Source organism: Acromyrmex echinatior, chromosome 18 (assembly GCF_024713525.1).
Source record: "Acromyrmex echinatior isolate Ae372 chromosome 18, ASM2471352v2, whole genome shotgun sequence".
Lineage (NCBI taxonomy): Eukaryota > Metazoa > Arthropoda > Insecta > Hymenoptera > Formicidae > Acromyrmex > Acromyrmex echinatior.
Window position 1 is genome coordinate 2128843 of NC_141869.1, and position 20920 is coordinate 2149762.

Here is a 20920-nt window from a genome sequence, read left to right on the forward strand (position 1 = left end):
AATTCAGATTAAAATTAAACTACATATATCTGTTTTATTTTAAGTTCTAAAAGTATATATTGATCCAGTTACAGGAAACTTCTTGATGCAAAAAGTTCAAGTGAAATAGAAAGTTTGTTCACTTGCACTTTTTGCACTTAAACACCTTTAATCTCTTTCAGTTCTCTTTTCCTCAACATTTGAATATATCTTTATTTCACTTTAAGTGCAACAACAATTTTTGGAGCAACAAATATAGTTTGTTTCATTCCAACTTATTGCACCAATATATTACATCAGCTCAGAAACATTAAAAAAAGAGATTAATGTTTTTTATTAATTCTTACAATTATTATTATTATTATTAATTCTTACAATTAATGTTTCTGTCATTTCTACATTATGATTACACGTTAAAAACGAAAAATCGATCTTTTTTCTCTTTCCCTTGCAGATCTTTGTCTCGGGAATGTTTTAATTTTTGTTTTAATCCTCTGAATTTCGCAGCTTTTTAAAGAAGTAAGAGTGCAGCTCGTTTGATTGTAAATTTGAAGTAGCGATAACGCGGAGTAAACCATATTGCAATAATCAGTCACTCCCATTCCCTCCATTCTCCATTTTCCTCGTACGTGTCGCGACGTCGGAAATTGAACTCGCCAAAATTATGCCAGTCCCCGACGATTTCCGACACGCGGGCACGTGCGCGCGTCATCGTTCGTATATCATCATCGGGAATGCGAGAAAGCGAGAGTGCTATATCGATCCGCTTCGCGCGCGAGGTCCACCTACCTCAACCCTAACATCGTATCGTATACATTGAACGACGACTCGCCCGATGTGCCCACTGGCAGCGACTCCGTTGTTTTCCCCTTTTCGTCGGTGAATTTTTGAGAACGCGGACCGCTCCCTGTCCCGGGTATCGTTCATCACATCCGCCCTCTCGCGATAATGTGGAGTTCTTGCTTCGGACACGGTAAATTTTTATCGCGAACCGACGATCTCTAAGTCTCTCGTTTTTGTATATTTTATTTTACTTAGTACAATTTACCTGTTTTTTTTTCACAGAAGTAATAAATTTGGATAATTTAACAATTGACAGACATCTTTCAAGATTTTTACGTTTTATCGTGAATTGTTTAATAAATATCGTCGAATCTTATTCTATCAATTTCATTTGATGATATATGTTAAATATTGTATACAAATATTTTTAATGAAAATTAGATGTGAAATAAGTAAAATATAATCTACAGTGTTTAGAGAATAAAATAGTAATCAATTGTGATGTAAATAGTAAGTTATATTTGTGTAAAATTTCTTTAAATTGTCCGAAATCATTAAAGAAAAGTTTGAAAATAAATTTCAAAATTATTTTTTTTATTTTGCACTTAAAAGATATTAAAATATATTTTAATTATTTTTGTTATTATTATATTTATTACAACAATTGGCGATAGACATTTTTTATTATAAACTGTTTAACAAATATCGTTGAATTTTATTTTATCCAATTTTATTCGATGTTATATGTTAAACATCGTACAAATATATTTTTAACGAAAATTTAGATGTGAAATAAGTAAAACATAATCTACATGTTTAGAGAATAAAATAGTATCAGTTATGCTATAAATAGTAAATTATATTTGTGTAAAATTTCTTTAAATGGTCCGAAATCATTAAAGAAAAGTCGAAAATAAATTTCAAAATTATTTTTTTATTTTGTAGTTGAAAGGCGTTAAAAATATATTTTCATTGATATTTGTTATTATTATATTTATTATTACGTAAATTTTATAAAATGTAAAATATTTATTTATTTTTATAGACGAGATATCACTATGTTTAAAAAGCACTTGAAATAATTTTCACTTACTTCGCGTGAACAGGTAATAATACAGTAACACATATAATTACAAGAATACGATACTCGTGCGATCCATTATTCGTAGCAAGTTTCCAGCCTGTAAAACTTTAAAAAGCCTATATCAGTCAGTGTATTCGTTCTCTTTTAATTTTACTTCAGTACTTTTGTGGAGAATAATAGAAAGAATCGATGACCTCATTTTATGCAATTGCACTTAGAATAGAATCATATAATTTTTTAATACATGAATTGATTATTCCTGTTCTACGTATACAAATTTTACTTATCTATTGTAAAAAAAAAAAACGAAAGTATAAAAATATTGAAGTAAAATCGTCGAAAATATTTGAATTTATGATATTTTACTATACATATACAGGATAATATTCTATTTTTCATTAAATAATGGCGAAAAAAATTCCAGGAGCACAGTTTATTAAATATATATTAATATTGATTAAACCTTGGGGATACATTTGGGGGTCAATGTTTGGCTATTATTGTATCAATAGCGCTTCTGGGGAAATTCAAGATTTTTTTAACTTAAATTAAGAGAGGAGTAACGTCTGTAATTAGTAAGTAAATTATAAAATGTTCAATATACATCAAGATAATTCTATTGAAATTATCTAGAGTTAAAGAGTTATTGAGATTCTCTTAACGGAAAAAAGTTCAGTAAACTTGTCTGAATAAGTTACGAGTTAACAAGATATTAAAAAATTACTTAGTGCGTTGACCTGTACTCATATCGATCACTCGAGTCGCTGTTGCACGCGCGCGCGCGAATTAAGTATAATTTTTAATTTAGCCGATGAATAAAAACGCAGATTCGGATATAAATCAGGAAAAGAAGGAATCGTGGATGTAATAAAACTGCTAAACTGAATTCCAAGTATCGGAATACAATTATACAATTGTAAAATTAGATATGCTAATATGGGAATATTATATAAGTCAATTTTAATTAATTGAAATTTAATATCGAGTTTATAACAACGAACGGAAAGAGATAATGAGAAGCATAAAGAAGTAGATAATTTTTAAATAAATTATTGAAAGAAGATTGATTCATTAATGATGAATTAAAAATTTATTTATAGACTCCGTTGAATTTATGTTAAAATTAAATTTATTAAACGAGAAACCTCGGTCTTAGATCTCAACTTGTTGAATGGATCGTTAAACATATCTCACTCACTCTACTGTTACTCTAATTCGAAGAATAAATATGTCTGAGAAAGATTCCTCATAACGGCGCGACGTCGTCGTCATCGTCGACGGGTAGACCGCACGAGGTCCGACGTTTCTACGCCGGTGGGCTGTTTTAGGCGGGCGACGCAACGGCTGTGCGCAAAAAGCGACGGCAGTCAAGTTCAAGGCCACCGACGTCTCCACCCCCTTCCCCTCCCACTACCCTCACGTTCTGCGACTCCTGTCGCGGCCGCCGTCGCCTTCCACCGCCCCCGCCACCCACTCACCTATCACCGTCGTGATATACACACATTGGCGCGTCCGAATGCCAGTAACGTATCAAGTTGAGGCCGACGCGCAGGATCGAGCGATTTCTCCGGGCGATTCTCCGAGCAGGACGCGGTTCGCGTTTCGCTCAATCGATCTACCCCCGTTCCCGCGAGGGAAAATTCAATTCGTCCGTACGCAAATGCCACTCGGCACCAGGGCTCGTAGATATCTGGAACACAGATTCCAATAAACTACGCGATGTGCGAACTTTACGATCGAATAGAAAGGAAACAGGAAAGTTTTTTTTGTAAACATGAAATCTGATCTAAGAATTGATATATTAAGAATATATCTTATCTTTTTATTAAGTTAGCTAATTTTAAGACACGAATTTTGCCGATGAATACAAAAACATAAATAACTTATAGCTATTAATATAAATATTTTTTATAAACATAGATCTGGAAATTGTTCCTTGAAATATTAAGGATGATCTGTTTATTTATTAGATTAACGAAGCTTGCGAGACACATTTTGTTAATAAACACACACATAAATAATATTAATTAATAATATTCCAAAAACGACGCTCAATTGAGTAAAGTAAAATCAAATTTGTAATAGAAAAGAGTTAAGTTCTTAATTACTACTATTTAATCGTCTTTATACAATTATACACATTAAAAACAAACACAAATTTGTTAGAAGAAACATTTTCTATCATTAGGACATAATTTTATCAACGGCAATGAGAATGACCTTCGATGTCGAAACGTTTATTTTTAATGTATACTGTAAGGACGATTAAATAGCAATTGAGAGAACTTGCTCTGTTGCTCTTAACCCTTTTCTATTTAATATACAAAATTGAATATTAATAAATAAATTTCATATTTAATATAGAAATGATGAAAATTGCATAATCGTAAATATACATTTACACACATATACACACAAAAGAGAATTTATCTGACATTAAAAAATATCTATATAAATATATTTATCTAGAGTCTAGGAAAATGTTTTGCGAGTGTCTGCTGCTTCCTTACTTCTCGGAAAGGGTGGAGCTTGAGGTAAAAATGAGAAAGAGAGAAAGAGAGAAGATATAAATCAATGTATATAGAGATACAAAAAAGTCACTTCGAGTTGGTACGATAAAACGCCATATCAAGGTGATACGAGAGCTGCAATGTTAATGACCGATTGTCCGTGACCATGATTTTATCCAAAATAACATTGTATGCAACGTTTGCGAAAAAATGATAACATCTGTGTTTTAGTTCAAAACAGTCGCTTTGTCTTATCAATAAATACGATAAGGTGAAAATATTGCCTAATAAAGTGCAACTGCACGATGTATTACTTCAGATTAAGAGCCATCGTTATTTCACATAATACAGCATAATGTCGTTGTGTACAGTGCAAACTTTGGTGCAACACCGTAATAAAAGTTAAATTAAAATAAAGCAAGCAGTATAAAATAAATGAGGAAATTTACAGACTTAAAAACTTTTTTAACATTACATAAAAGTACAATGTTATTGCACGTATCTTAATAATATGATAATATTATGTAATATATAAACTTTTTAGCTTAAAAACAGTCCAGTAGCTTTTTATAATGTAATGTAATCATTTCTGAGTTTATACATGTGTATTGTGTATTGATTATATTCAGCAGAAAAAGCAGCTTTGCAATTGTAAGATCCTTTAATATGATTGTTTATACATTTCAGCAAAAACCTAGAAGAAATCGTACAAAAAAATCTCACAATTGCAAAACTACTTTTTCTACTAAATGTAGCTATTATTATTTTATGTACAGAATTCTCTGTAACATTTCTTTATCTGGTGCCTATAATAAATCGTAAGAGGCCTAGTTTTTCATTATCTAATTAACTTGTAATTTAGGCTTAACTTGATGACAATGTAAAAATTGTGTTTTTCTAGCTATGAGTAATCATTAAATTTTAAAGATAATACTTAAAAATTTATTTACTACAGAACTATTAGTTTGGTAATTAATTTGGTGACAGATAGAAAAATACAATTTTTACATTATTAAGAGTGAGGTTAAGCCTAAACCATAAATTAATCAGCAAATGAAAAGTCGAGCCTAAATAGCGTGAGAAAGTACAGCCGACTAAACAAAATCTATAACATCTTCCGTCTTTTTCTGTCAATACAGCGCGATGCAGTTCTTAAGTACTTCTGATCGCTACAAATTTGGTTGATAAAAAATTTAGAAGCAAAAGTTGATGTCAAATTATGTTGTAGTCGCTAGAACTAGGAGACTAACAATCGATTTGATCTCAGAACACATACTCCTTCGATTGGCAACAATCAGGAGTTAAACCGAGTTAAATTTAACGAAGTTGTATTTCGGTACTTTGTTGTATCTCTGATGTCCTTTTCTAAATTAACTCTAATCTCTGTTTAACTTACTTTCTTTCTAATTAGAACTAAAATAAGATAAGAGGTAAATCCTTGAGATTAAAGTTAACCTTTAACTTTTGTTAACATGATTGGGTCATTCGTGTCTTGCCATTTCTTTTCTTCGAAAAATTAGGAGTATCAAATAATTAGATGTAACATTTAATAATAATAATATATAATATATAATTTTTTTTTAATGCTGAACCTTATAAATACTTTCTAAAGATGTTAAAATAGTATGTAATAATCACTTAATAAATTTTGTGTCCTTATTAAAACGATGAAAATTAATCCGAGAACGAATGACATCAAGTGTAATAAAGAACCGGAAAATCATCATGCATTAAGAATTTCTACATTGATAGAAATGGACGTGAGAGATTTTTCGATATATCATCAATATCATTCAATAAATTTTTAATCAAATTAATAGTTTCTGTATCAAATAGGTACATGTTTACATTTGGTAAATATTTACTCAGTCCTTATATTCAAACAAATATTTATTAAAATCTAGTACTTTTTTCGTACTTTGTTATTCTATTCGCAAATTTTGTCGTACATCAACAGTCGTACGATCCATTCTCGTATTTCATGAATCGCAAAACGCGATTCATTGACTCTTTGACTGCTACCTCAATATTTTTTTAGGTGAAAACTCTAACGTTTATTAAAAGTTTTTTTTTCCTAGATATCCTCAGATTCAGGATAATGGCAGATAATTCTTTAGGCTACGTTCTTTCATCCTACGTTTTTTTTTTTCCAATTCGATTCTTCGTTTCCCTCGCGAACCTCGCGAGAAATCTAGATCGTGCCCGACGCATGTGCGTCGCATCGACGATACGCAGCGCAGCTGCGCGACCGTCCGGAGCCTCCGTCCCGCATCGCGCCGGTCCACCTCCGTGCATCGCTGCGCTGCGGATTCACTTAACGCCGTCCGATGTGTTTAGCGCCTTCAGTCGCGTACGGCGCGCGTTGCCGTGAACGTCGTGGTTGTTATCGCCGCGTCCCCGTCATCATCCTCTTCGCCGTCGGTGCGCGCAGCGCGTGTATTTCGTATTGCGCGGGCGACGCGCTCGCTCGCGCCGCGACGCGACGCGACGCAACGCAACGCGAGGACGTTTACGACGACGGGGCTGATTTGGTCGGACGAGCGTTGCCGAACGTTAGTCCCGACTGGCGGCGAGAGAGGAGGACGTGCACGCGTGAGAAAACGGAGTCTGTGCGTGCATTTTTCGGTGTCGCGTGGGACGAGGACGAGGCCATGGACGCGTGGATGTATGATGTGGTAAGTGCTGTACGTGTTACGGCACCTAACGACTCTTCCCTCTTTCTCTCTCCCTTTCATGCGTCTTGCGCGATCTCGTGGCTTTGTTTACGTGACGTGCACCTTGCGCAGAGTCGCAATCCCTTGCAGAAATCCCAGAACTTTCTAAATTCTTTCAAGTGGAATCTCGCTCTAGAATAAAAATTCTGTCATTATTCTTTTTAGAAAAAGAGTGGCAGAATTTTCAATCTTTAAAAGTGAAGTGATTTTATTCTTTAGAGTGAGGTTGTACTCCAAAAAATTTGGAGAGTAATGCTGGTCAATTTATTACTGATGGACAGGAATTAATAAAGTAAAATAGAAACTTTAAGGATTATCGAAAATAATACTAAATCTTAAAAAAAGGCTAATGAGAGTAAAATTTTGAGTACTTAGAATAAAGAATTAATTACTTTCTATTAATATTGGCCAATTTTAGATTTCTACAATGGATCTTTCAAAGTCTTTTTCTTCTTCGATCGAATAATATATGGTAACGACTGCAGATTTGAGTCTGTAAAAAGAAAATAGATCTCATCGCTCTGTTATTCCATTTTTTGCTCTGTCACTTTGTTACTCCATTTGCAAATCTTGTGGAGACAATCGAGACTCATTTTTGCTAGAAAACGTTCTTGCAATTATCGACGCGATTGATTTCATAATTTTCTATTTTCTCTGCAATTTCTTGCGCGATTTTCCTCATTCCATTTAAAAACATAATTAAATTCCATAAAGCTTTGCGATGGAATGTTCATTCAGGATCCTGTAAACAATATTTTCCATATAATAATATTTTTTAATAAATCCGAACATGTATTACCTAAGCCGAAGTCGTCGTCTATCTCGTGACGAAGTCAGTCGTCATGTTACACAACGTGTCGGGCTGTTAGATAATTCATCTCGCGTCTCCCGACTAATTTCCGTCGCGCTCACCAGTTTCTTGGTCTCTCGGGGAATCCTCTGATAACGGAAAGCCCGGTGTCCAGCTTTCAGGGAAAATTGAGTAATCGGGGTATGTCTTTGCCGAAGGACAGGTGCGCGACACGAGAGAAGCCCGAAATCCACCCGCAGAGACTGGGGGATAATTGAAGTGTTTTGCGGCGCGTGCGAGCTGATCTGAAAACACCGAGGAAAAAAAATTGTTTGTTTACACGAGCGCGCGACGGCTCCTTTCTCCCGGTTGTTGTACTTCGACGAACTGTCTTCGTATTGGGCGAAGTAAGTTTTTTTTCCTCTCCCACTTCTTCACCTTCTTGCTTTTTCGGTTCTTTGTTCGCTCGCTTCGCGCGAGATCGGTTGGCGTAACTGTGGTTCGTGACAAACGCGGTATGTATTAATTAATTGATGTAATCAACGCTGATTACATTAATTCTCCGTCTGCAATTATTTTTTTACTCCCTCCATCTACAATCTGGGTTCCAATTTTTTTCATTTTAAATTAAAAAAAAATTCAGGATTACTTTTTTGCTAAAAGGTCTAAAATTTTGCTGGCTACAGATCTGAAAATAATTTTGTTAGAAACTCAAACTGACTGTTCTACAATGTCAAATTTTTTGCAGCATTGCTCATCTATTTTTAGTTTCTAAATAATTACTTTGATAGTCCAACAAAATTATTTTCCGATCTCCAGCAAAATTATTCTTTCTGTGTATTACATTATCAAATAGGTTTTTTTAAATTCAAATATTAAAACTTTTATTTAATAAGAATTGAAATTTGAGCATAAATGAGGATGAAATGTGAGAGTGAAATTTCGCTTGTGCTAAAAAAAGATAGATTACAGGGTTAATTATGTAATGAGATTGGAAAGAAGATCGGCTCCAAATTGATCCAAGAGTCTGTAGCGGAAGAAGAAACATTCTATATTTGTGCGACAGCAATACACATAATAATCATATGTGATAAAGAAAAGCAGATCGTTGCTGATACGCGGCGTCTTTTTGGACGATAAGGAAAAACGGTGCAAAAGAATGCCCGATGTCATCTAGATCAATTGCGTTGCTTACGTGAGCCGAGATTTATGATTGTTGACGACACGCACACTCGGGTACTTTCCTTCAGTAGAGCTAGCAGTGAACAGTGAAGTGCATCACAGGAGCTGCCGAGTATGGACGTTAAAATTTTTGAAAGTTCCTCACGAAACCGCTTTCTGTATCACTTTTAATCTTCCGTCTACAATCTGGCGTTTCTTGGCACAAGCGAATTTCACTCTCAAATTTCTGTGAAATAAAGAAGGGCAGGGCCTCCGGTTCCGCCTTCTAAAATGTCTTATTAGTAGCGAAGTCTTATGTAATAGAGATGTTGGAAAATAATCCTTAATTTTTTTATATTTTTTGAAAGCCAAGAACAGAAATAAAAAAATTGGGTTGGACGGAGAGAGCAAAATATGATTGCAGACGAAGGATTAACAAAGTTTCGTTATTTAACAACATGATTCGATTTACCTGTGGAAGTTCGAAGGGAAAAAAATTATTACTGACCGTATCTGCGAGAGTGCCTGAGGAGATCAATTTAAAAAATATTCTGATTACACAATTCTCTTTTACAAAGAGGAAAGGAATTTTCTTTATTTACGTTTTATTTCGACATTACGTAATACAGCGTGTCCTGAAACCACCGACTGTTCTTTTTGACCACACAATTTTAGGACGCTTATATATAGATCAAAAATACTCGATGCAAAAATACTGATGGCTTTTGAGTAATTAGCGAAAAAAAAGACTTTGTTGGTCTCAATTAATACTGTTTGAATTTCATGTTTTGTAAAGCGGAATCTTATCTGCTATCGACACTTTCCATACAAAGTTGTCAATACTATGTTTAACTTTGGAGACGTCGAGTAATGAAGTCGTGAGCAGTAAAATCGAGAATCTGTCAATGTCTATTTTCTTTTTAGCAGAATCATGATTTATTTAAAAAATAGATAGCATATTATCTTGTGACTACGTAAATGGTTTTATTGTTATGTCTATTTATAATGTTCAACGTGTAGAACTTAGAATGTTTAAAAAACTCGAAAACAATTACTGAAAAAAGTACTGAAAGCCTACAAGAAGATAATAACTAGCAATTTTTGCTTCTTAAAACATTATTTATTATATATATTTACTTAGTTAAAAAAGTGATTTCTGGAGTATAAAAAATCTCTAGTATAAAAAAATCTCATTTGTATATTTTATATATAATTATTTTTAAGCAATGTTACAAATTTCTCCAAGTTAAAATCTGAAATAGATTTTTAAATATTTTAAATATTCGTTTTTCCAGCAATTTTTACGATTTGAAAAAAGATATTATTTTTTTATTTCAAAAGTGCACAACATAAAAAAATTAAGTATTTTAGAAAGCGGGAAAATTCATTTTTCAACTTAAGGCTCCTGAGTAATCACCACAGCCATATTAAATCATGACGTTAAATCATAAGCGAGAAATGACACGTTAATTTTTATTACTTGCCATTTATAAATAAAGACAATTCGGATAAAAAAATGATGAGATTGCTTTAAAACATCTGTAAAAATGGATGAAAACTATGCTTATCCTCCCTGAAAGTCAGTAAATAATCGTAAAAAGTGATAAAAAGCAAAAGTGCTTTTATTCAATGCGCATGTGTAACTTATTTTCATTTCCACCTTTTGGTACTTGCCTTTTATTACTTTTTACGATTATTTACTGACTGTCAGGAAGTATATTTTTCATCCATTTTTACAAATATTTTAAAGCAATCTCATTATTTTTTTTTATCCGAATTGTCTTTATTTATAAATGGCACGTAATAAAAATTAACGTGTCATTTCTCACGTCACAATTTAATATGGCTGTGATGACTACTTAGGAATCTTATAACAGAAAATTATTAACCAGTCAAATATTGACAAAAAGAATATACTTTTAGAAATATTATCTGATATTATTATCAGATATTATTTTTATCTTTTTTCACAACTCTTGATAACCTACTTCTTTAAATTGTGATTGTAATTTTAATATCCTACAAAATCATAACATCCGGAATAATTCATCAAACACGACATAATTCAAAATATCACCAATAGTTTATTGATCAGCTAAAATGACTAAATTTAAAATAAAATAATTTTTTCCTCAAACTTCTATCATTGAGTCTTCTTAATTCTGAATGTTTTCTGTAGAAAACTCTTCTTTTATTTACAAAAACGACACAATTCAAAATATTCTTATAAAAGATATTTTTTTGAAAACCTTAAGAACGATAAGTGCTTTTTAACGGACAGACTAACTGAAGTTAAGCTCGTTCACTTTTAACAATTGATAGAGTAATCTTTACCTCACTCATTAGTAATAACTCGAAAATCACCTTTTTTAGGTATCCCTTGAAGTAAGAGAATGATATGTTAGATTTTGGAGGGGGAGGGGGGGGGGACTTTAAAATCAAATAAGCGCAAATTCAACATTTCTAAGACAGTTACATATAGAACTTTATAAACTAACTTTATTTCTGTTTTACCGGTTAATAACTGTCGCATATAAAAAAATTGGCGAAGGAAAACGCCAGTATATCCAGCAATTAAAAGTTTTTGCGAGATTGCGCGACGTAGATAATGTATTTAATAGACTCAATTATGGTTCACACGTGCGTTGTTGCGAGCGGAATACATGATTACGAGTCTTTGACTTTTTAGACCTTTTTTGAATTAGAACAGATTTCTATTATTAGAAGCAAATCAATATTCCTCCGAGTGTATTGTCTCTGTCTAATTGTTGTTTCTATCAATGTAAATTAACTTAATTGGTTCAATTTATTTTTTTCTAATCCTGAAAATTAGAGAAAATAAAATAAAAAAAAAACACAAAAATGTTAATTTTAACATTTTACTGAGTTAAAATAAAATTGACATTTTATTTATTAGTGTATAGATGTCACGTGTGAAAAGTGCTTGAAAAGAGTAGTATCGTCGACAATTATTACTGTTCGAATCATTACTTCTCTCGTGATGAGCGTCTGATTGCTCGACTTTCGAGAACAACTCTCGACACAATTTCTCTTATTGTCAGATAAACACACAATCGTGAATGGAATGTGCTCGATTCACAGTCGAACGCATTCAACGGGTTGATGATCCTTACGCAATTCCATGTGCATGAGATATCACAGCGTGGTGATATATACCATCACTCTTACATTATCACCGATATTGTTTAGCGTTTCAATGCGCCACGCGCATTACGAAGTCTTAATCTTTAGGTGCGTACTTGAACTCTTCGCAGGTCTCAATACTTTTCAGCGATAACGTTACGACGATGAATAATGACGTCCCGTCGCGCTGCCGAATTGACAAGAGGTTAACGAGAAATTTGTGCTAGTGTTCGTATATGAAATATACGAGCACGTGATCGCTTGTGAGATTCGCGACGATTCGGTTGTCAAGTGGTTAATGAAAGACTCGCCATCACTTTTCAATTTATTTGTAAATCAACCAGAAGTAACGATCTGAAGAGTCAACAAGAGGTAGTTCCCAATTTTTTTTTTTTTTTTACATTCGAAAGAGCAGGACAAGGGGCTGTATAATCTAATAAATTTGCAATGGAGTGTGGACTTTTAAACGATGGCTCATTCAAATAGCATGTAAATTAACTAGAATAAAAATAAAATCGTCAAGAACGGCAGCACCGCGCGATCGAGGCTTGAAGGAAGAAAAATATTCGTCGTGAGTTGCGTCAATGGATATTTTTGGAACTTCGAATTTTTCCCTGCTTCGTGAAAATCGGCATGCCGATCGTAATGTAAAATTTATAAACTGTCTTATCGCGCCTCGAAGTCTTGTGTTCGCGGGATTAACTGATATGATAACAAAAATATATGCATTTATGTTAATGACATTATATTTTATTAGGTTGATAAATTATTCGATATCTTATGATTCATAAAATTGCGACTATCAAAACATATTTGTTAGTTAATAAAATCTTAAATCAAAATTATACAAAATTAAGAAAAATTATATTTTATTATATAGGACTTATAATTATAAAAGGCAAAGATTTAATTAAATATATATTCAATTAAATAAATATTCAATTTATTCGATTGCAAAAGTCTTAAAAATATATATTTCTTTTAATGCTTGAAAATTATTATTTTATGCTCTTAAAACATGTCTCAGTTTATAATTACAGATAAAAATAAAAGGGTTCGTTCAAACGTAACCATAAGTAAATTAAAATGTGGGTCAAATTGCACGCGTGCAGTTATGTACGCGATATTTGCGGGTTAATTAACGGATAAATTAACGCTTGCGCAAATTCTAGCCGGATTATTGAAAAAAGCATTACGACACGACGCTAATTGCGCATAAACAAGTGCCCGCGGGTAGGAAGCGGAACGTGGTCGTGATAGAGTAGCAATGTGAAGGTCGTCGTTACGTGATACACGTGCATTGCGATTGCCGATCTCTGACATCGAGAGACGATCTCCGCATGTACTTGCATCCGAAGAGATATTCGAAACGAGATATCCGTAAATATTCCGTACGTCCCGAAATATGAACAATATTTATCCTCTTTACCGAGATTAATAATCAGGGAGAGAAAGGACGTAATATTCGTTATTGAAAGAAAGAAAAAAAAAAGAAATACCTTACTTATTTAGATGCAGATAAAATATGAGTCCAAACACGATTTCTCAGAGGGAGGTGAGAAGTCGAGAGAAAGTAGACAAAAGGGCGGACGTAGATAAAATGTCGGAAAGTTTTTAATTGAGAAGTTATAAAAAAGTTATGGAACCAGCACGTGTGAGTGTCTCACTTGCATTTTGTCACGTGTGCATATATAATGTGTTTTTATTTATACATTATACGAAACTCTTTTTTTTTTCTTCTTTCAGAAAAACGCAAACTCGTGCTGAATGTATAATTGCTGAATTCTTAACGTTTTAGCTAATCGATAGTCGTAAATGCAAAAATAAGTTGATTCATAAAATTGAAAAAAAAAAGTTATATTTATGGTTACATTTATAGCCTCGCTCGCAGCGACACACCTTGCATCTTAAATTTTAATTTTTACGTAATTACCTCAAGTTATATCAGCGCAACGTAACGTTTTTAATATCGACATGTCCTTTTTTATAAGGGAAGCGTAATAATTATTTTTTAACGCAGTATTCGTTCACTCCGGCTCAAGATTTAGTCGATTGACTCGAAGTTGGGAACATACCTGTCTACCGATTATTTCGCGTATTCGGCGTATTGTCCAAGGTTAGGATTTGCACCTCTTTTCTTTCTCATTCTCTCTGAGATGATGTCATCGACGTCTCATGGCCTTAAACTTGGCTCCCCTCCGAGCATCTCGTTCCGGTGAACGATTATTATCTTTCCCCACCAGCGATACGACTCGGAATCGAGTTACACCGCCACTCGTTGATCGACAAGGCCTATTTCCCGGCTGATCCGTTCACCGCAGATTCGACTTTACCTGAACTCCCATTGATATCGTCATCTTTACGTCGACGAGGTTCTTCGAGGTCTCCCTTTGGATTCCACGATACGTTGAAAAAGCCTCACTTTAATCAATAATTATCTTAATAATTAATAACTGTAAAATAAAGGCTAATAAAGCTTTATACGTGCAACGATCAAAATCATTTTCTTATAAGCTTTTTAATAATTTTTTAAATATATGCAGAGTTAAATGGATCTAAACTGTACAAGACTTACGTTACGTGCTTATTTTCTGCCCCCGTACATCTTAATTTTTAATGAATTCTATTATATTAAAGATGTTGTATAGTTCAAGCTTAACTTTTACAAGACGAGAAGGCCACTTTAGTGGCGTTGAAACAGTGTCATATTTTGAGAGATACGAAATATAATTAAATAATGAGTTAAAGTAAATTTTACTCAAGGAAAAGTTGTTATAAGATTTTAAAAAACAAATCCCAACCTCGAAAGGAGTTAACAAAAACTTGCGATATCCGCTCATCTTTTTCCTCTTCAATTATCGTAAATGAAGTTGCAATCTAAAAAACGAAAAACAGCGAAAGGTTAAATTTTCTTAAAAAATTACTGGATTCTTTTAAAGATCTAAAGAGGATCTAAAGGCTTGAATGATTCAACGGCGACGGAAGCCGATATTCACTCGGCGGGCTGACTCGGGGTTATTCTCGTTACTGTTTTAATATACTGTGATATTATACGGTCGTGTTATCGCGCTATTTTTATTGGATAAGATCGATGCAAAATCGGAGCGTAATTCCCGCCAAGGCCCCGGCCTTGACCGCGACCCAGGGTCTTCATCCTCGAGGAATCGATCCGCTCTTTTCACATTCTAATTCCGTAACCACCTACGTACATATCCTCGCGATATTCCGACCGCGCGCGCAAGCGGACAATTATAATAATGCACAGATAACGTGTCGACTTGTTGCAACCACATTGCGAAATATCGACACATTCGCGGATTTCAATACGACGAAAGCACATGAAAATATAAATCGGTCTGCTCGTTGCAAGATAACTGATTCTTATTTCCAGGATTATTTCCTCTTTCAAAAAAGAGGAACCGACACATTTAGACTTTGCGTGCAGCCGTTTTCGCGAAACGGAAGAGCTCTATCAGTAACAGATAAAGAACTTTTAGTATATACGAGAGCTTCCCTGGTAGAAATTTCATGCATTTTTTAAGCAGTCACTAAACAGTCATATCAACTTCTGTCTAGTAACTGAGAAGAAAAACTACTTAGGATCCTAATCAGGTTGTAACGCTTTGCTTGCAGTTACTGTAAACAAAAGTTCCGTAAATCTGAACACATCAATTGAATAGACACACATCATATAATGGATATTAAATTAGTTGGATATTAAATTGGTAAGCAAACCAACTGTTCATGAAATGGATAGAATAAAACTCTATCAACTTCTTGTTCCCTCTCCATTTCCATTGGCACAATTAATGAGAATATTAGATGATATGATACTATTAGATAGTAACTGAATAGGTCTAGGAAAACTGCATACATTTCTACCAGGATTCTCCTTGTTTCTGAAAATTGTTTACCGTTATCACGCTCGTTGTAATCACTGGTTGCAAACGAGCTTCACATTGTTCTGAAAATCGTCCACTGTTATGTCAGACGCGCTCATTATGCAATTCTATGCGAACGCCGATTTCGATTCAAGCGCGCAGGCGGGGAGTTAGCGATTGTTATGCGAATTGCATTATATCGGCCGATATCGCACCTGGCAACAGATAGGAAGTTGTTTATTGACCGATGTTAATCGCGGCGTATCTTAATTTGTGCAGCGTAGACGATACCAAGTGCACTTATTCCGTCCGATTATTATATCAATGATTCGTCCAATTCGTTTCTGTATCAGTGCATCAATAATCTCTCCTATCAGCGATCGAGATGAATGTAACAAGAATGTAAAGAAATTCAAGAAACTACACAAAAAGAATGATTTTTCGTTGAAATATCTAAAAATTTAAATAGATGGAGATCTGAAAATAATTTTGTTGGACTATTAAAATAATTATGTAAGAAACTGAAGCATTTTGATAAGCAATGTTGCAAAAAATTTCATCTTAGCAACTTGATCGTACTGCATAATTATTTTGATGACCCAACAAATTGCTTTCAGATCTGTATCTATAACTAAATTGTTAAATACTTCAGCAAATTTCCTATATAATTATTTTGATGGCCCAACAAAATTTATTTTAAGATCTGTATCTAAATTGTTAGATACTTTAGCAAAACGATTCTTTTCGTGTAATATTGTAAAAGTTTCGATCTTTCAAAATCACTTAATGTCCTTTAATCAGTTCTCCTTTTTTAGATCTGAAAATAATTATTGCACCATTAAAATAATTATGGATATAATAAGTAGGAAACAAGCTTTTTAATTAACAATGTTGCAAAAAGTTTCGACATTATAGCAACTTAATTCTGCATAGTTATTTTGATGGCCCAACAAAATTATTTTCAGATATGTATGTATATGCTAAATTTTTTAACATAGTTCAGTGGAAGTGTTCTTTTTATGAAAAAAACTGACTCGTCTCGACAGTGCGAGAAAGCATTTTTATATTTGTACATATCTGCATAAGAATCTTTTAGTCCTTTGGAATCCAATTTCGAGCGGGGAGACTTAATGAAAATCTTTTATGTATCTCATGATTGCGCATGATTTCAGTTCGCAATTAATCTTCATTTTTCGATCGATCGTTGGTTGAAATTAACGACGATTTTTCATCCTTACTGTTAGTCGCGAAATAGTAGACTGAAACTTCTGTTTTCGAAACTTTTGTTCCGTGTCTTGTCGATGTTCCTTCATGCATTCTATCATACGTTTCTCGACTTCTTAGAATTTCAGGATCTCGATGTAGCTCGTAAAGTTCTAAAATACTTCGTACGAAAAAGTCATTGCTTAACTGTCTACCTATACTGTAATTTTAATCTTTGTTATACAAAAATAATGGAAAACTGTTATTCTTTTTTTCTTTTTTTTATTTCAAATTTTATATTTTTTAAATCAAGATTGAGTTGAGAATTAGGAAGATGTCAGAGTGAAATTAAATTGAAACCTCGTAGCTTCGGAGGGTCTTTTGGATCTAATTATCTTTTTTTTACATTTAATTGCTACGATTGGCTTTTTTTAAGCACGTTTATAGTTCAGACGTTTACAATTTCTTCACTTCCAGATAAGTTACGGACCTTATTCAGGAGATATCTCTTGTAATCTGGGAGATATCTCTTTGATAAAGTTATCTAGAAGTGAAAAAAATTATTAGTAGCTTCTTTTTGAGGAAGAAGCCGGAGTCTCTTCAATTATATTAATATTCTAAAAGTGGGGTGCTAAGTTGTCGGTAATAGCGTTCGGGATCGCGTCGCGTCGCGTCGCGTCGCGTCGGCGCGCAGCGGAACGGAGAGTCGCGGACGTATAGGCAGGAAGGTAGGACAGAGGAGGAGATAAAACGAGATAAAACGAGATTGAGAGGCTCAAGGCCGTCGTTGTCGGCCGTTTCCGCCGACGCTCGGCGTCTAAAATTGCGATGGCGTGGCTCCGCGGCCTTCGCGAACGCGGCAGCTTCTCACTCTCTCGCAGAAAAGTCAAGTTCAAGGCCGGCGTAGCGTATCTCTCTCTCTCTCTCTCTCTCCCTCCCTCCCCCCCTCTATCTCTTTCTCTCTCCCTCTCTCTCTCACTCAGTCCCTGTTGTCTTCTTCATGTCCGCCTTTCGAGCTCTCAATCGAACGTGGCTCGAACGAGGAGGAAAGAGAAACACTTACGCAACCCTTTCCTCCGTATATGCAACCTGTCCCGCTAGAATATATTGGAACAAATGTAGGACCGGTTGCACTGATGTTCCGCATTAAATAAGCTTGCTTTAGTCGTCTCTGTCGGCGACCCTCTTTAGATTTATGCCTGCGACGTGCATGCAGAAGGGAGGTGGCTCCGAGATCATTGGTCTTGGCACTCTTGGCATATTGATATTACGATGCAAGCTTTGTAAAAGGAAAAAAAAAAAGAATACTAAACGGACATAGATAGCGATTCACACCGAGTTTTCTGCTGTCCTGAATTCCGCGGTGTTTATTCCGTCTCGGTTTCAAGGTCCACTTTGACGGTCAGTCACAATGGAATCCATAGGAACGCGAAATGAAATCATAATTGGCTTTTTTTTTTGTATGCAAAACGCTTCGAGGAAAATCCCGGTTAAGTTTTGTGAGGATTCGAACACACGCCGATGCGAGATTCGAATACGAATTCGGTGTTGATATGCCATATTGGGTTTGCCGAATGGAAGGGCGTGAGTTTGCATCTGAAAAAAAAAAAAATCAAATTGAAGGCCAACTAGATGCTGCACCTCGCTCCCTTCCGTCTGTAAGTCTCGCTTTCTGCTGGCACACGACACATGATGCCGAACAGAATGGAAGGAGAGAAAGAGAACTTACGCAATCCTTTCACCGTTACTTTGTTCACCAGCGACCTAATCCAGGGCGCAGTTGTCTTGCATTCAGCATTGTATTATTTTATTACACCAAACACTGTTAAATCATACTTTTCTATACACATTTTTGCTTCTATACTCTCTAAATCTGAATCAGTGGATAATCATTGATATCAGTATCAAGTATGCCACTGGTAATCAGTGAATGAAATGTGAGATCCTTAACCTATCTAATCTTTATTATGTAATCTAACTAACTTTGTTTTAGTGCATAAATTCAGTGAATGTAGTATTAGAAGATTGAAATTAATATTAATGCAAATATCAGTATTTTAATAATATGAACCGCTCGATTATTTGATGCAGCAAATTATCAATATAACGATTGTAAACGAGCGAAAAAAGTTGTTAGATTAATGATAAATTAATCAGTATTTTCATTATATAATGCTCCGACATTCTTCCTTTTTCAATTGAATTTCACCGATTATCTAGTGTTATATTACTGGATAATTAGTGACTATCCACTGATTCAGATTTAGAGAGTATATACATATATTTTAACTCTCAATCTGTTTGCGAAAAATTAATTTTTAACAAATTCTTTTTCTTTTATAATATTCCAAATTGGTTCTCAATTCGCTAAGAATTTTCTTATAAATTTTCACACGCCGTTAGATTGAAATCAGAATACGCATTGAAGATTGAAAATTGAAATTTGACCTATGAAGACAAAGAAATTTCAGCTCCTTTTGTTTTGATTGGTCAAATTTCAATCTTTCAATCTTCGATACGTAGTCTGACACACCTTATCCGTTTCAAATTCAAAATATCTTTTATCACATTTTAAATAATTCTTATTAACTCCAGGTTATTTCTGGCGTCGTTGAATAGTCTCTCTCTCTCTCTCTCTCATTTAATTATATTACAACTGTTAGAAAAATATATATTTTATGTGTAGAAAAATATATATTTTTCTACACATGTAGTTTTTTTAATACTTCAACTTGATCTTTTTCTGCGAAAAATTTATTTTTTAATTTTTTTTTCTTGTCTAAATATTCTACTGAAAGCTAAGAATTCCTTTATCATTCTCTGTATATACGTTATTATTCGTTTCGAAGTAAATACTTTATCATGTTTTTTATTAATCACATGTACATTAATATTGATTCGTGATTAGCAATTTCTATCTCAAATGTACTTTGAATTTTATTTCTGATTTCTGTTTTGGATTTTAAATATTAAAGTATCTATGTATACAGAAAATGATAAACATTTTCAACATATAAACAAAGACAAAAACTAATTTATGTTTTGAACCGAAGTTTCATCGAAGTCTTAAACAACGACTAGAATTACTGTCGAGTCGGCAATCGTGTGTATCTCGAGTAATCGTATCCCATGCTCGTGCAAGATAGTGTTTACACGCGATTCGTAACGATAGTGGTTCTCAGTTTTTGCACGAATCCGATTTGCGTGTACTCGATTGCATGTAGAATCTCCACCGAGGGTGGTCCAAGGGTGAGGAGAGCGTGATCGTCGAGGATATTGGATGGCGGTACCACGAATTCTCTGAAGTCAATTCTAAAAATGCTCGAGGCGTTGGCCATGCTTAAATATAGCAGACGCAAAAAAGAAGTGCAGCTTTGACTGCAAAGAGAAGGCAACGGGTGCTATTTCGTGTATTCTCGCGTTAAGAATCGCTTTTGCTATCGTTATAACAATAAGGGTATCCGCGATCGCGGCTGTGCTATTTCGGAAACTATACGTTTCTTTTCCTCATACTCCGACAGGTCTGCATGATGTCTGATGCTACCATGGAAAGCGTGATTGGGAATAACAGGACAATGCCGAACATCAAGCAGGAAATCGATAACCCAACAACGCCCACACAAAATTATCAAGTGTGTTCACCAACCACGACTCTTCAGCACCAGGAGGTA

The 20920-nt window shown here is 34.2% G+C and overlaps 1 protein-coding gene across 11 annotated transcripts in view; it reads left to right on the forward strand.

The window, feature by feature from the left end:
• Positions 1-20920, forward strand: part of ERR (estrogen-related receptor) — a 30512-nt gene that overhangs the window by 1356 nt on the left and 8236 nt on the right. For 2 of the 11 annotated variants that reach the window (XM_087415666.1, XM_087415661.1), the window contains exons 1-2: positions 6642-7031; positions 20771-20917. In XM_087415666.1, the coding sequence (XP_087271792.1) occupies positions 6684-7031; positions 20771-20917 (495 nt within the window). In that variant the 5' untranslated portion in view covers positions 6642-6683. Of the gene's footprint in view, positions 1-6623; positions 7032-8083; positions 8268-20770; positions 20918-20920 lie in introns of those variants that run through there. The other 9 variants (XM_087415668.1, XM_087415660.1, XM_087415665.1 and 6 more) reach the window with 9 other exon arrangements.